Genomic DNA, 18,200 nt, shown 5'->3' on the forward strand with positions numbered 1-18,200 from the left:
TAACACCTATAATCAGCGTCGCCTAGTGAAATTAAAGAACTTCCCTACAAATATTATCTTTGAAGTAACACATTGCTGTATTGATGTTAATTATATAGAGATTATAGCAGCAGATTGAGTATTAAAATAACCATTCTTTATAGAATTCACCCTACTGGACCCACTGAAAAATAATATGAATAGCATTCATTGCATATACATAACCGATGCTGTCCTGACAAATGCTCTTAAAGATGCTTTTACATATTCCCTGTGAAGCTATGGAAATATCACTGCGTGACTGAGAACTGTCCTTCATGACAACAGAACCCACACCAACATGACCCTTTATCACCATCTTCATCTGGCGACACTTGTCTCTCCTATCCAAAATCACGTAAGGTACAACCAATACTAAATAGGAGTTTTTACGCTCTGTTTTCTTTGGGATCACATTAGAGGAAATGAGAGTTTAAGTCATAGACGAACAATTCGACCAAGTCCCACACCTCAAAAAACCCTAACCTGTTAAAAATCTCGTTATACATTAATTCCTCGTGACGAAATGTATCAGTTTCTCTCTGTTTCAGAATCCAGAGGACAGATCACGTGTGACCCAGACTCCTCAGTTGAAAACGGTTCTCACGCAGAGAGACACCTGACGCCCTACCTGTAGTGTCCATCGAGACCCTTATAACTGTAACAAAAGTAAATGTTGCACAAGCAGTGATGTGGGTCAGAACTAAAGGACTGTCGGTGCGGTCTAAATCTTTGTAAAACCAATTTTAGAGCCTGAAGTACAACAGAAACGTATAACCCTAAGGACGGCCATGCTCCATCTCACTGACATGCCTTGAAATAATGCATCACTAGTGCTACTAAAACCCGAACACCTTCAAGATCTCGGGACGGGCGGGCAATCGCTATAAGATTCAAGTCGGAACGAGGCGGATTTCTGGAGTGGACTTCACTCTGGAACAACGTCGTGGAAGTTCTACGCGGGTCTAAGATAAAGATTGCAGGAAGCCATTTGACTTACCGCCTCTAAAGTCTTCCACAGGGTGGAGTGGACCTTTCACAACAGTGATAACAGAAACTGTACAAAAACCTTCTCTCAGTCAGACTGCACCATAACATGTAACTGCGACAGACTAGGATCTACTGCAGGAAGAGCGAGTCATACATGGAAATCCTGATTCAGGTCAACTTCTGAAATAGAGGTTAGTATAGACGCATATCACAAAGTCGATCACTTTACTCCAACGTCACTCATATATCTCCTCATCGATCGAATTCGATTCATATACATGATCATCATCATGGTATCTTGTTATATTGGTAATGAACTGAAAGTGTGTATGAAAGTTATTATACGTTTTGAAACACATTACCAGTCCATATGCAGAGTAAGATCTACACAAGTAAAAGAAAAGTGATGTTAAATCATCATCAGCCCCTCAAACCAAATCCCTACATGCACTTCACKACCAGTTATTGATGTGATCATCTAGCATGTATTAACCCTTTTCATGAGCTGTTAGATCTGTGAATGAGACWTGATGCTGGGCTCAAACATGAGACACATTTACGTACTGACATACACTACACACTATCATCGTAAAGTATCATCTTTTTGTTATCTGTCATTAATTACTTGGTGCCTTATCTGTTATGTGTCCCTCCCTGAATCCGCCATAGAGGTTAAAATCAGTCACCTCCCTCACATCAGTCCCAGTCCAGGGTATGTCAGGGAGTGAAACTGTTCAACTGCTAGACTGGTAGCTGTGGGAGTGAAACTGAGATTTACATAGACAGGGCTGGGTGGTTCTGCTTGTCCCAGAATAGAGCAGCACTGTCACCAGATGTTCAGCCAGGGGGTAGAGACAGTGACATGGACCACTGACTGAACTAAACAGTGGCGGTCGGTGCCATTTAGGATGAGGGAGGATGATTATTTTTTTATGAGCATGGACTTATTTCTATTACAGCATATTGGATGACTGTCATTGATATTACATTCACCCAGTTAAACATAGATTGGTTTAGGCTACTAAATATTACTTGCATTTTCCCTATACCCATCATGAGGTTCCTACAACCTTGCCTATGAATTCAACGTAGGTGCATGCAGCTCGAGAGAAAGAATTGTGGTGACTGACAGTGACACATGGACAGACTGTGACACATTGAATACCGCCTTGCACACTCTTGCCTGCATCTAGCTGACCTAGGGTGTAATCATTAGTCCAACAGTTGCAAACTGTAWGGACCGACGCCGGACAGGAGAAGCAGGTACGGGGAGTCAGACATTTATTAGGGAACAGACAAGGAAGCAAGACAGGAACATCGTCAGAACACGGACATGAGACAATAAATCCCGAAGCAGGGAACATAGCTTGGGAACAGACAGTTATAGGGAAGGTAATGACACAAGTAATTGAGTCCAGGTGAGTCCAATGATCGCTGATGTGCGTGACGGGGGAAGGCAGGTGTGCGTACTGATGGTGGCTTGAGTGTGTAATGCTGGGGATCCTGGCGCCCTCGAACGCCAGGGAGAGGAAGAGTGGGAGCAGGCGTGACAGCAAACAATAGTTTCTATTGGACAAATTCATGTATGTTTATTCCCGTTTCGCTCCGTTTGCTTCTGTTTAAGAAATGTTTTTCAACAGAATCTGCAGAATGAATACACCCCTGATCACATGCAAACAYTTCACTTTCGTAGCCACAWACAAACAGCATGTTGTATTCATTCTCACATKTATGAGCTCTCTTCTCACCTTTTCCCTTCACTTGTGGACTTCACTGTTCAACACATCAGCTGTCTGTGACCAGGYYAAAAAAACTTTCCTGGCCAAACCTTAATATCATAACCGCAGCTAGCTCACCATATTAGCTAAAYTAACYTCATAGTCAACATAGCTAATATAACTAARGCGTTAGTTTTTACRCTAGCTACAGTAGTCAGCCAKAGAGACGAGCTCCTGCAATTTCATGTCCCTTTGAAGCTCCTTCTAAGCGGAAGGGCCAGAGAACTGGAACAGTTTTTCCCCCAGCTCTGTACAGGCCTTAGGTACAGTCAACAAGATACAGTCATGTGTAGACGYTAGTTGTCATTTGTCTGCTGGACAATGTAGGTACACAGGTCAAATGGGAGCTATTACCAGTCCACATGAGAAGCCAAACCAAAGGTGTTTTGACCTCTTCATTACTTCAGACCCCAGAACAAGTCCTCATATGGACCTGAACCTAATGTCTGATTTAAATGGATATATTCATCTACAGCAAAATATTAACTTGTTGTCCTTAGTAGGTTACTGACTGCTAGACCTGTGAATGAGACCTGATGCTGGACTCAACCATTAAACACATGTATACTATCCAACTACTATATACACATACTACATAAAGTATAATACACATTTTATCTGTCATTAATTACATTATGGCATATCTGTTATGTTTCCCTTCCTATAGATAAACTACAGAAGTTAAAACCAGACAGTCCCTCACATCTGGCCCAGTCCAGGGTATTTCAGACAGTGAAACTGGTCAACTGCTAGACTGGATGCTGTGGGAGTGAAACTGAGATTTACATAGACAGGGCTGGGTGGTTCTGCTTGTCCCAGAATAGAGCAGTACTGTCACCAGATGTTCACGCTGTTACCAGGGGGTTGGAGATAGAGATGACCAGGGGAAATATAATAGACTATACTTTGTTGAAAACCATCGCAAAACATCTAATTTAATAAAATCATATTAGGAATGAAAATTATAAATATTAATAAATGTTATGGAAAGTAACTGTTTAACAGTGTGAGTTCTGAGAGCAGATCTTAGAGGTTTATTATCAAATATCACTAATTATTATCACTGGTATTGATGCTACAGTATAACAGGATCATTCAGTTGTAGAAAGGATTGCAGAGTATTTGTTTGATCAGATGCCCTTTTAATTCTGTTTGAAAACAGGAGAGTAGCTGTAAACTACAATGCTAAATTATGAAAGAAGCTGATTGATATAAATTAGTATGAAATGTGCTGCCTATTCATGAGATAGTGATCACTGGAATCCTACTTAAATCAACTCCTGGGGTTATATTTCAATCAAAACAAGCTTTATTTAAACTCAGAGGCAAGAAGACATGTACAACTAAATCTCAAAATAGTTTATCACACAGCACTACTGATATTATTCACTATTATACTGTAACCTTCAGCTCTAAAACACTAAAACACAAACACCATGTGGGAACTCTCTAGCCTCCAGCAATGGCTTCTAGACACTACAGTGACTTTTCCGGAAGGCGGCCCGAATCACTGGTGTTGTTGTTGGCGACCCTGCAGGTGTACACCTCTCCCTCTTCCCAGCGTGCCTTGCTCAGGGTCAGGGTGCTYCTGCGGCGSCCGCCCTTCTCTTCCTRTGTGGTGGTCAGGACCCCTCCTTCACCTCCACCCCGTCCACCTCCCAGTTCACCATCGCCCCCTGGGGGGAGTAGCCGCTCAGCWGGCAGGCCAGAGTGRTGCTCYGAGGGAGGGGGGAGCAGAGACACTGCYGGCCTGACAGAGGGAGRAGCTGGAGGAGAGGAGAGGGTCAGCTACCACTACTACTCTATAACATTAGGAGAGGAGGACGCAGCGCGGTCAGCTACCACTACTACTCTATAACATTAGGAGAGGAGAGGGTCAGCTACCCACTACTACTCTATAACATTAGGAGAGAGAGGTCAGCTACCACTACTACTCTACTAACATTAGGAGAGGAGAGGGTCAGCTACTACTACTACTCTATTAACTTAGAGAGGAGGGTCAGTTACTACTACTACTCTATAACATTAGGAGAGGAGAGGGTCAGTTACTACTACTACTCTATAACATTAGGAGAGGAGAGGCATCAGCTACCACTTACTACTCTATAACATTAGGAGGAGGGTCAGCTACCACTACTACATCTTATAACATTAGGAGAGGAGAGGGTCAGTTACTACTACTACTCTATAACATTAGAGAGGAGAGGGTCAGCTACCACTACTACTCTATAACATTAGGAGAGGAAGGGTCAGCTCAATACTACTCTATAAACATTAGGAGAGGAGAGGGTCAGTTACTACTACTACTCTATAACATTAGGAGGAGGAGAGGGTCAGTTACTACTACTACTCATATAACATTAGGAGAGGAGAGGTCAGTACTACTACTACTCTATAACATTAGGAGAGAGAGGGTCAGTTCACTACACTACTACTCTATAACATTAGGAGAGAGAGGGTCAGCTACTACTACTACTCCTATAACATTAGGAGAGGAGAGGGTCAGTTACTACTACTACTCTATAACATTAGGAGAGGAGAGGGTCAGTTACTACTACTACTCTATACATTAGGAGAGGAGAGGGTCAGTTACTGACTACTTACTCGCGCATAACACTCTCAACTTAGGAGAGTAGAGGGTCAGCTTCACTACTACTAACTCTATAAACATTAGGAGAGAGAGGGTCAGTTTACTACTACCTACTCTATAACATAGGAGAGGAGAGGGCACGGCTACCACTACTACTCTATAACATTAGGAGAGGAGAGGGTCAGTTACTACTACTACTCTATAACATTAGGAGAGGAGTGGAGATAAATGTATGTTACATTCATGCTCTACAGTTTAGCACATCAAGAGCAACAGAACACTGGGAGGGGGTTCCCTGGACACAGATGAAGACTAGTCCAAGACAAAGAATCACTTTCATATAGTCTGGATACAGTATCATTTAATATTCACAATTTTAAATCTGACATGAAATCTTCATATCCATTTATGTCAAATCAACTCTGAGATACAAGCCCAAAATGACCTCAAAATACAATTCAGAACTATAGATGAGGTTCACCTTCAAACCATGTCAGTGTTAACATTTACTATGAATGCAATACAAAGTGTTGCTTATATTACATAAATAGTCGTTGCTAAATCTCAACAGAACAATGAGGTGATATTCAATACAGTATATCAAAATGTGCTCTTTTTAATCACATGTTAGAATGCTTATGGTTTTATTGCCAAATAAACATGGTGGTATGTGAACAATTCTCTCACTTCGGGGACTCTGCCCTCTACCAATCCACCGATCTGTCCACAAAAATCTCTAAAAATATTTTTTTTCTGGAGAAGATGATAACATCTCATAACATTGTTCAATAGCATGATTTAACTGTGTTTAATGAGAGAAAAAAGACAAACTTGGAATTACTTTTCAGCATCAGTTTTGTTCCGCTTCCAAAACTGTATCACAGTGATTCATTCTGGTGAAGTCTCCGTACTAAAACCTCCTTCACACAATATTGAGAACCTTCATTCGCAGAGCACTCTCAATACCACCCTAATAGTACTGAGGTACTAGTATAATACAATAGGGACTGATAGTACTGAAGTACTAGTATAATACAATAGGGACTAATAGTCCTGAGTTCTGAGTACATCTGAGTAAAGAACGGCGATAATTAATTCATCTTGGATCACTGATTTACATAATGAGGTATTTAAAATATGATAATATAATTTAATAACAATCTGTATCTGTATAATGTGTGTCATATTAAACAGTTATGAATGTGGGTCCTTACCAGGAAGACTATTTGCATTGGTAGCACATGCTTCAGTGCTCTGGGAGTGTTTATAGCCCTGTGAGTTAACACTTCATGACTGAGAGCTGTCCTTCATGACAACAGAACTTCGACAATGACTTTGATCATGAGCTTCTTGTGGTTATTGATGTTTTTAATTCAGGGTAAGACTATTGAATATCATGAAGAAAAAAAAATCTTATCGAAATATTAAATCTATATTGCCTCGACAGATTGAGATTCATGAAAATGTAAATAAAACAAACACGTTTCAAAACATTCTTAAATGTATATTTTTTTCAGAATCCAGAGGACAGGTCACTGTGACTCAGACTCCTACAATGAAAACTGTTCTCCCAGAACAGACAGTTATMATAAACTGCAAAACCAGTGTGACTGTATCTTTTGGTTGTACTGGGWATTATTACTGTATGGCCTGGTACCAACAGAAACCTGGAGGAGCTCCTAAACTCCTGATGCACTCTTCAAACAGACTTCAGTCTGGGACTCCATCTAGATTCAGTGGCAGTGGATCTGGGAGTGACTTCACTCTGACCATCAGTGGAGTCCAGGCTGAAGATGCAGGAGATTACTACTGTCAGAGTGAACACAGTGGTCCAGAGTTCACCCAGTAATACAGAGCTGTACTAAAACCTCCCTCAGTCAGACTGCACAGTGACTGTACTGCTACAGCTGGGACCTACTGCAGGTGCTGAGGGGAGGAGATGATCCAGTACAATGACACAGTGCTGTAGTAGAGCTGAAACAACAATAGAGTCAAACCAGAACAATGTCTAGAAGACCTTACATCATAACTGATCACTAAATGTTTCTCCTAACTATTAACTACATGTTGACTCTGTTGAGTAACTCAAGGAAACCATCAACACAATCTGAATATAGATGATGTGCAATGATCCAAACCCCTAAAGATGACTTGTGTTTTGAATAGCTAGAATTTAATCAACATGATTCAAGCACATACAATAAAGCCACCAAACATTACCCATACATCCTCCGTCACACCACTGTGGTAGTTCCAGAGAGCAGCAGGTGAAGCAGGAGACTGGAGACGTCAGAGCTCTGGAATCTCCCCTTCAGATAGGAGTCAGTCAGCAGCTTCACACAGTCCACACACAGACTGCAGTCACTGACCCTGACCACTCGAGGGAGACACAACGCAGATACCATCTGGTCTAATAACACCAGTAATAACAATATGCTTAATTTGTAGATGTCTGTAATTAAAGCACTTATAGCACTTAAATCAAAAACCATGTCAATTATACATAGCTATCATGTTTCTACATCACACAATATTTACTAATAAAGTCTGACTGTCCAGGAAAACTATTTACATACAGTATATAAGTGTTCACGTTCCTGACCTGGTTTTCCTTGTTTTGTATGTGTTTAGTTGGTCAGGGCGTGAGTTGGGGTGGGCATTCTATGTTATTGTGTTTCTATGTTGGGTTAAATGTGTTGCCTGATATGGTTCTCAATTCGAGGCAGGTGTTTGACGTTTCCTCTGATTGAGACCATATTAAGGTAGGCTGTTCTCACTGTTTGTTGTGGGGTATTGTTCCTGTGTCTGTGTCTGTTGCACCACACGGGACTGTTTCGTTTGTTCGTTCGTTTTGTTGTAGTCTGTTACCTGTTCGTGCGTTCTTCGTGTATATGTAAGTTCTTATGTTCAGGTCGGTCTGCTTCATTTGTTGTTTTGTAGTTTGTTTAAGAAGTTTTTACCGTCTTCGTCTGTCTGTAATAAATTCATTATGTCTTCATTCACCCGCTGTGCCTTGGTCCGCTCATTCTCATCAAGACGACCGTTACAGAATCACCCACCAACAAAGGATCATCAGCGGGGTAACGGGCAGCAGCGACAGCAGCGGCCATTACACAGGACTCCTGGACATGGGAGGAAATTTTGGAGGAAAAGGACCCTGGGCTAAGGTTGGAGAGAATCGCCGCCTCTCGGAGGAGAAGGAGGCAGCTAAAGCCCAGGAGCGGTGGTATGTGGAGGCAGCACGTAAGCGAGGCTGGAAGCCGGAGAGTCAAGCCAAAAAATTCTTGGGGGGGGAGGCTAAAAGGGAGTGTGGCGAAGTCAGGTAGGGAGACCTGCGCCAACTCCCCGAGCTTACCATGGAGAGCGAAAGTACGGGCAGGCACCGTGTCATGCGGTAGAGCGCATGGTGTCTCCTGTACGTGTGCATAGCCCGGTGCGGGTTATTCCACCTCCCCGCACTGGCAGGGCTAGATTGAGTATTGACCAGGTGTCATGAAGCCGGCTCAACGCGTCTGGTCTCCAGTGCGTTCTCCTCGGGCCGGCATACATGGCACCAGCCTTACGCATGGTGTCCCTGGTTCGCCTACACAGCCCAGTGCGGGTTATTCCACTTCCCCACACTGGTCGGGCTACGGGGAGCATACAACCAGGTAAGGTTGGGCAGGCTCAGTGCTCAAGGGAGCCAGTACGCCTGCATGGTCCGGTATATCCGGCGCCACGTCCCCGCCCCAGCCCAGTACCACCAGTGCCGGCACACGCACCAAGCCTCCTGTGCGTCTCAGGAGCCCTGTTCCTCCTCCACGCACTAACCCTATGTGCGTGTCTTCAGCCCGGTACCACCAGTTCCGGCACCACGCACCAAGCCTCCTGTGCGTCTCCAGAGCCCTGTTCCTCCTCCACACACTAGCCCTGTGGGCGTGTCTCCAGCCCAGTACCTCCAGTTCCGGTACCACGCACCAAGCCTCCTGTTGCACCTCCAGAGTCCTGTGCGTCCTGTTGCTGCTCCCCGCACTAGCCTGAAGGTGCGTGTCCTTAGCCCCGGTACCTCCAGTTCCGGCACCACGCACCAGGCCTACAGTGCGCCTCAGCCGGCCAGAGTCTGCCGTCTTGCCCAGCGGCGCCTGAACTGCCCGTCTGGCCCAACGCCGTCTGAGCTGTCCGTCTGCCCAGTGGCGCCTGAACTGTCCGTCTGCCCAACGCCATCTGAGCTGTCCGTCTGCCAAGCGCCGCCTGAACTGCCCGTCTGTCCTGAGCCTTCAAAGCCGCCCGTCTGTACTGAGCCTGCAAAAGCCGCCCGTCTGTACTGAGCCTGCAAAGCCGCCCGTCTGTACTGAGCCTGCAAAAGGCCGCCCGTCTTACTGAGCCTTCAAAGCCGCCCGTCTGTACTGAGCCTTCAAAGCCGCCCGTCTGTCCTGAGCCTTCAGAGCCGTCTGCCAGACAGGAGCCGCTAGAGCCGTCCGCCAGACAGGAGCCGCTAGAGCCGTCCGCCAGACAGGAGCCGCTAGAGCCTTCCGCCAGACAGAGCAGCTAGAGCCTTCCGCCAGACAGGAGCAGCCAGGGCCTTCCGCCAGACAGGAGCAGCCAGAGCCCTTCCGCCATACAGGAGCAGCCAGAGCCTTCCGCCAGCCATGAGCAGCCAGAGCCTTCCGCCAGCCATGAGCAGCCAGAGCCTTCGCCAGCCATTGAGCAGCCAGAGCCTTCCGCCAGCCATGAGCAGCAGAGCCTTCCGCCAGCCATGAGCAGCCAGAGCCTTCCGCCAGCCATGAGCAGCCAGAGCCTTCGCCAGCCATGAGCAGCCAGAAGCCGTCGCCAGCCATGAGCAGCCAGAGCCGTCCGCCAGCCATGAGCAGCCAGAGCCGTCCGCCAGCCATGAGCAGCCAGAGCCGTCAGCCAGCCATGAGCAGCTAGAGCCGTCAGCCAGCCATGAGCAGCCAGAGCCGTCAGCCAGCCATGAGCAGCCAGAGCCGTCAGCCCAGCCATGAGCAGCCAGAGCCGTCAGCCAGCCATGAGCAGCCCCTCAGTCCGGAGCTGCCCCTCAGTCCGGAGCTGCCCCTCAGTCCGGAGCTCCCCTCAGTCCGGTTGTTGCCCCTCAGTCCGGTGTGCCCCTCAGTCCGGTTGCCCTCGGTCGGTGCTGCCCTTAGTCCGGTGCTGCCCCTTAATCCAGTGGTTTAATTTGGAGGGTGCCATTGGGAGGAAAATACAGAAGCGGGTTTGACTATGGTGGGGTGGGGACCACGTCCGGAGCCGGAGCCGCCACCGTGGACAGATGCCCACCAGACCCTCCCTAGACTTTAGGTGGTGCGCCCGGAGTTCGCACCTTGAGGGGGGGTTCTGTCACGTTCCTGACCTGTTTTCCTTGTTTTTGTATGTGTTTAGTTGGTCAGGGCGTGAGTTGGGGTGGGCATTCTATGTTATGTGTTTCTATGTTGGGTTAAATGTGTTGCCTGATATGGTTCTCAATTCGAGGCAGGTGTTTGACGTTTCCTCTGATTGAGAACCATATTAAGGTAGGCTGTTCTCACTGTTTGTTTGTGGGTGATTGTTCCTGTGTCTGTGTCTGTTGCACCACACGACTGTTTCGTTTGTTCGTTCGTTTGTTGTTAGTCTGTACCTGTTCGTGCGTTCTTTGGTATATGTAAGTTCTTATGTTCAGGTGGTCTGCGTCATTTGTTGTTTGTAGTTTGTTTAAGAGTTTTACCGTCTTCGTCTGTCTGTAAATAAGTTCATTATGTCTTCATTCAACGCTGCGTTTTGGTCCGACCCTTACTCCTTCTCCTCATCCGAGGAGGAGGAATTAGACAGCCGTTACAATAAGCCAATTTGCATTGGCAGCGCATGCTTCAGTGGTCTGGGAGTGTTATAGTCCTGTGAGTTTAACACTTCATGACTGAGAGCTGTCCTTCATGACAACAGAACTTCAACGATGACTTTCATCATGAGCTTTGTGTGGATACTTACTTTCTTAATTCAGGGTAAGATTTTTGAATTTAATGCTCCAAAATAACTTTGTTATCGAAGTATGTAATCTAAATATTAACTCTGCCTTAAAAATTCAGACAAAACATGTTTGAAATACAATATTCTTATATGTTCTGTTTCAGAATCCAGAGGACAGGTCACTGTGACTCAGACTCCTGCAGTGAAAACTGTTCTCCCAAGGACTGCCATTATTATTAACTGTTTAACCAGTGCAAATGTAGCAGATGCTTGTTCTGTGATTACACCTGTATGGCCTGGTACCACCAGAAACCTGGAGGAGCTCCTAAACTCCTAATTATACGGCTACAACACTTCAGTCTGGGACTCCATCTAGATTCAGTGGCAGTGGATCCATAGTGACTTCACTCTGACCATCAGTGGAGTCCAGGCTGAAGATGCAGGAGATTACTACTGTCAGAGTTACCACAGTGGTCCAGTGTTCACACAGTGATACAGAGTCGTACAAAAACCTCCCTCAGTCAGACTGCACAGTGACTGTACTGCTACAGCTGGGACCTACTGCAGGTGCTGAGGGGAGGAGATGATCCAGTAATGACACAGTGTGGAGTAGAGCTGAACAACAATATCTGTCTGTTAACTCTAAGCTGTTAGATCATATTCAATCATTATCCCATGTGTTCTTTACTGCATTTTTACTCATTTTTATTGAGTATCTCATGGAGGAACCATGAAACCATCTATCTACAAAAAGGTTCAAATCTGGTATCTTCTGAAACAGAGGATACCAACAATGACTTTGTACATTTAACAGCTCACTAAAAATCTGCAACTTAATCTGGACTTTTTCTTTAGGAATATGTCTTGTTTTTCATTTCAAGCAAGAAAAGACCTGGTTGCAGACACTTTCTATCCTTTGTTGGACTATGGCAATATTCTGGAATGTTCCAGGATCTTACCTGCACACACTAGACATTCTACCATGATGCTGTTCCAGTAGTAACCAACACAATACCTCTAGCACATCACTGTACCTTGTATCAGTAAGCAGGATGGCCGTCCTTAACTGTGAAGTCACAGACTCACTGGTACATGTTTGTCTATGAAGACATCTTAGGGCAGCTGCCAATATATTTAAGAACTTTACTCACCCTACAGAGTCATGGACATTACTGTCTGAGATCACAGAACTGTATTATATAATGTTCTCAACACAAGAACTGAGTTTGGTAAGAGGGCGTTTAGCCTTGCTGCCCCATCATATTGGAACACCTTGCAAAAGGACTTAACATTACATCATCTTATTCTGATTGATGATTTAAAATCCCGGATTGGAGGACTGCTGACCACAGATTGCACGTTTTTAAACCTGCTCTTTTAATGTTTTAACTTCCATTCATGTTTTATGTAGTGTTGTGTCTCATGTGTATACTGTATGGATGCTGCTCTCTTGACCAGGGCTCAATTGAACAATATGTAAATCTCAATGGGAATTTTCATGTTAAATAAAGGATAAATAAATACAATGAAATCTTAATATAAAGAGAACATACTGGGTTTCATGTATCGTAATGATGGTGTGTCTGGTCAGAGACAGAGGAGAGGAGGGAGGGAGAGAGCAGAACTCAGTCAGTAACAGAGTAGCAGTCCTGCACAGTGGAGACCCTCTTCTCTCAGTGTCAGTCCAATAGTCCAGTAGTCCAGCATTCAGTCCACACAGTTCACTGCACTAACACTACTTTGCCTGCAGGGGACAAAACAGGACAAATTAGTATTCCTCTTTTCCATAAATATCAATATGTTCCCATACCATATTAACATAACACTATAACACCAATCAACAGACAAAGTCATATATGTTCTTTAGATACATTAATATAAGTTTTTTCTTCAAATTGTCTTTATTTTTAATTATGGTTTAGTCTTGGTAAACAACATTGATAGTGACCATATGTTATGGCACTTGAACCAATAATAGCATTGTATTTATAATATTTTTATTTGCTTAATTTATTTACATATTAATAGGACTTCTATGATTATTTGGTGACAATTGTGGGAGTAAGATCATCAGGTTGTAACGGACTCTCAGTTCTAATCTGATGGATCCTTAGTGGTCTAAGTTTACTGAATAATGGTGGATGGGGAGAAGACCAGAAGATTATTTGCATAGTGATGATGCTCTGCATAGACAGAACATGCTTCAGTGGTCTGGGAGTGTTTATATCCCTGTGAGTTTAACACTTCATGACTGAGAGCTGTCCTTCATGACAACAGAACCACAACAACCACAAAACGTCCCTCAGTCAGACTGCACAGTGACTGTACTGCTACAGCTGGGACCTACTGCAGGTGCTGAGGGGAGGAGATGATCCAGTACAATGACACAGTGTGTAGGAGAGCTGAACAACAATAGAGTCAAACTAGAGCTGTGTCTAGAAGACCTTAGATCATAACTGATCACTAAATGTTTCTCCTGACCATTAACTACATGTTAACTCTGTTGAGTAACTCAAGGAAAACCGTACACACTAAGACTGCAGTTACTGACCCTGACCACTCGGGGGAGAATTAGAGCAGATACTGTCTGATCTAATAACACAGTAATAACAATATGCTCCATTTGTAGATGTCTACAATCAATATATCAGTCCGCATTCAGCACTTCAATCAGACACCATGTCAGGGATTAAATAGTTATCATGTTTCTACATCACACAACATTTATTAATAAAATCTGACTGTCCAGGAAGACTATTTAAGTGAAAAAGCCAGAGGAGGTGTTGTATATGGCCAATATACCATGGCCAAATGCTGAACTTAAGCAGGACTCAACGCGGAGTGTCTGGACACAACCCTTAGCCTGGTATATTTGACATCTTTCACAAACCACTGAGGTCCTTTGTTTCTGTTATAATAAATTGGTTACAAAAATAATTAGAGCAGTAAAAGTAAGTGTTTTTTTTTTACCCATGGTATACGGTCTCATAGACCACAGCTGTCAGCCAATCATCGTTCAGGGCTCGAACCCCCCAGTTTATAATTACATATAAGACACTTTGTTTTGAGATAACATAACATGATTATAACCCACTTAAACGATCTAAGGTTCTGTCAACTTATAACCTCTCACCTGCCACACCCGGCTAGAACCTTCCAGAACCTTCCCAGCCTATGATTGAGCCCAGATGAGGCTTGTTTACCAATCAAGGCCATGACTGGCTGGACAATCAGCCTCAACCATTAAAATGCTGCTGTTCACACAGATCCCTTCAACTACAGTATCCATGTGGCACCAAAAAGTATGTTTGCATAGTAAGGACACTTTGCATAGACAGCACATGCTTCAGTGGTCTGGTAGTGTTTATATCCCTGTGAGTTTAACACTTCATGACTGAGAGCTGTCCTTCATGACAACAGAGCCCACAACAACCATGACTTTTATCACCATCTTCATCTGGATATTTGCCCTCTGTCTCCAAGGTAAAATATTTGACAAAAAATGACCTGGACCTTAACAATAATATATAAATTCTCATTACAGTTGATGTTAATATGATGTATTGGAGAAATGTATGAGAGATGGATTGTTAATGATACATACCATCTCTGTTTCAGAGGCCAGAGGCCAGTACACTGTGACTCAGACTCCTGCAGTGGAAACTGTTTCAGTGGGTCATTCAGTCAGTCTCAACTGTAAGTCCAGCAGTGCTGTGTACAGTGACCGCTTTGGACAGAGGATGGCCTGGTATCAACAGAAACCTGGAGGAGCTCCTAAACTCGTCATTTATCGGATAAACAACAAGTTCACTGGGACTCCATCTAGATTCAGTGGTAGTGGATCTGGGAGTGACTTCACTCTGACCATCAATGGAGTCCAGGCTGAAGATGCAGGAGATTACTACTGTCAGAGTTACCACAGTGGTTATGTGTTCACACAGTGATACAGAGCCGTACAAAAACCTCCCTCAGTCAGACTGCACAGTGACTGTACTGCTACAGCTGGGACCTACTGCAGGTGCTGGGGGGAAGAGACAGTGATCCAGTACAATGACACAGTGTGTAGTAGAGCTGAACAACAATATCTATGTCTTATAACTCAAAGCTGTAAGATCATATTCAGTCATTATCCCATGTGTTCCTTTCTGCATTTTTACTCATTTTTATTGAGTATCTCATGGAGAACCATGAAACCATCTATCTACAAAAAGGTTCAAATCTTCCAAAACAGACTTCCTTACTTCAGATCGTTTGGATATTGTATTCTTAAGATGTAGAGGAGATGCTGAGTTTCATGTACTGTATTTATGGTCTACAAAGTCCAAGTGTGTCTGATCAGAGACACAGGAGAGGAGGGAGGGAGCTGACCTCAGGAACAGAGTCAGGAACAGAGTAGTAGTCCTGCACATTGGAGCCCCTCTTCTCACAGTGTAAGTCCAACAGTCCAGTAGTCCAGTATTTACAATATTAAATCATTTGGTGGGTGTTTACATTTGTCTTATTRCACATATGTAAAAGTGTGTATTATGCACATGTGAATTGTAAAATGTTTTTTTTGTATATGGTACACTTAGTCAGGGATCAGCCATTACTGAGGGCAACCCTAGAGCAATTAGGGTTAAGTGCCTTATTCAAGGGCACATCAAAAGATTATTTCACCTAGTCAGCTCAGAGATTCAAACCACCAACCTTTTGGTTACCTGCCCAATGCTCTTAACCGCTAGGTAGAGAGAGGAGCAGAGGTTAAGATGGTTTTTAAGCGCTCTTGACGACAAGTGTAGATTTTGTGGATTGTGTCAAGACTGCAACGCTGCTGGACAATCAGCCTCAACTTTAAAATGCTGCTGTCACACAGATCTCTCCAAGGAAAGACTGCATGAACTCGAATCAGGAAGATTTTTTCTGGTCGCTATCGTCTGAGACGTGGGCACAAGCAACGAGCTACTCACTAGCAAACACGCTCAACTCCATACAAGATAATATGAAATTGCATTATTCAAGCTGGCGTCAAGGTTTGGGTGGAGGTGGTTGAGCAATACTGGGCTGTGACTGGAGCAGAGATGCATAGAAAGGTAGTGGGTTCGGAGTTGAGTGGACGAAAGGATGTGAAGTGGTGAGTGAAAAAGGTGGAGTATAGTAAGAGTAAAGTTAAGAAGAAGAGGAAGCCTGAGGAGCCTTTGCATCTCCTCAGGAGAGTAGTGGAATGGAAGTTTTAATACTTGTCCTTTTTCTTTAACTAATTCTGTTCTATATGTGTAGGGTATAAAACTCAATTTCTGTGTTCATGCATGTGGCGACTGAAAGAATCTCACTATCAGATAGCTGCAATTTGGCAGTACGCCCAGACCTTGTTTTGAAAACGAGAACGAAAGATATCTCCGTTTCAAGTCTCAGCTTAGAGAGTAGAAGCCTGTGTAGTATTGTCTGTCCCATTGTTATGAACCAGTATTTGGTCGGTCACATGAATGAAACTAAAACTGTAATGATTAATTAATTATGCTAAATCATGCAATATAACGTGTCTGTGTATAGCCTTATATAGACAAATGCTGGGAATGCCCAGAGAGAGTCTCCGATTGACACGAACTACGGTCATGAGTTTGTTTGGAATCTCTCAGTGTGCTGACAATAAACATGATTCACTTAGATTGACTTTGAGTGTCACTGTTTTAAGAATTTCCAAGATAGTAGTGATAGAGAGGAGGTTGGTTCGCAGTGTTGTTGATGAGAGAAGTGGAGTTCAGGTGTGTGAAATTTCAGGACACGGTGGAGTCACGGCGGTGAGTCTGATCGCGTTGACTAGTGGATTTGGAGAGTAAGGTAGGAGAGGTTGTGTCTGCTAAATTCTTTGTGATGTAAGTTGGGTGGTGGTGTGTTTCAGATTAAACAGTATGAGAAGGCTATCAAACTCAAGAAGGTATGTAAAACGTTTGGTTGATAGTAGCCTGCCGGATCAAACTGGACGGAAGTGGGTGAAGGGATTAATGCGGAGTCTCTAGAAATTGTTAACATGGGTAAAGAGCTCCTCAAGATGATGAAGAGTGGAAGAGGTAGGAGGAGAACATACATATAGGGAATGTGGAAGACGGGCCCGGTTAATGTTGTTCAGTGATGAAAACAGCGTGTAGTGCAGGTGAACGGCAGCCTTCCTCCTCTTTCACGAGAAGAGGAGAGTGGTAGCAGGGATCGGACCAACACGCAGCGTGCCAGTGCTCACATGTTTAATAGACTAAAATGTGAACACTTACAAATATCAAAATAACAAATGTGGCAAAACCGCTACAGTCTATCTGGTGCAGAGACAACACAAGACAGGAACAACACCAACACAAAACACCAAACACAAAACAAGCCACCTAAATATGGTTCCAATCAGAGACAACACAAAACACCTGCCTCTGATTGAGAACCATATTAGGCCAAACATAGAAACAGACAAACTAGACACACAACTAGAATGCCCACCCAGCTCACGTCCTGACCAAACACTAAAACAAGAAAAACACACAAGAACTATGGTCAGAACGTGACAGCAGGAGGTGAGGAGTGTGTGAAAAATCTTGTATGCAGAAGCAGTGAAGGTAGTTCACGCAGAAACAATCGAGGCACCCAAAACAGCAGGTATTCCAGGGCAAATTGGGATGCAGGTTGGGCGTGAAGTAGGGAGCAGAATGGGGGAGAACACAGTGGTAGTAAATATGAGAAAGGCTGTTACATTTGTGACAGAACCAATCAATTGCACAGAAGAAATACATTCAAAGACTAAGAAGATACAGATCATAGTGGAGCAGGCAGTGAGGTATCTTGAGATCACAGGACTGCATGGGAAAATGTACAGGATGACCTCAATAAGATTAAGAATTAGTCCAGACAAGGATCATGTATTG

The 18,200-nt window shown here is 44.0% G+C and overlaps 1 pseudogene and 1 gene segment (V, D, J or C); one reads left to right on the forward strand and one right to left on the reverse strand.

Moving 5' to 3' along the window:
• LOC112070839 (Ig kappa chain V-III region MOPC 321-like) overlaps positions 1-18,200 on the reverse strand; it is a 48,688-nt pseudogene that overhangs the window by 14,211 nt on the left and 16,277 nt on the right.
• Positions 14,718-15,801, forward strand: LOC112070840 (immunoglobulin kappa variable 4-1-like). The segment is given in 2 exon segments: positions 14,718-14,796; positions 14,932-15,801. Coding segments are annotated over 2 exon segments (399 nt in total).

Source organism: Salvelinus sp. IW2-2015, unplaced genomic scaffold (assembly GCF_002910315.2).
Source record: "Salvelinus sp. IW2-2015 unplaced genomic scaffold, ASM291031v2 Un_scaffold1438, whole genome shotgun sequence".
NCBI lineage: Eukaryota > Metazoa > Chordata > Actinopteri > Salmoniformes > Salmonidae > Salvelinus > Salvelinus sp. IW2-2015.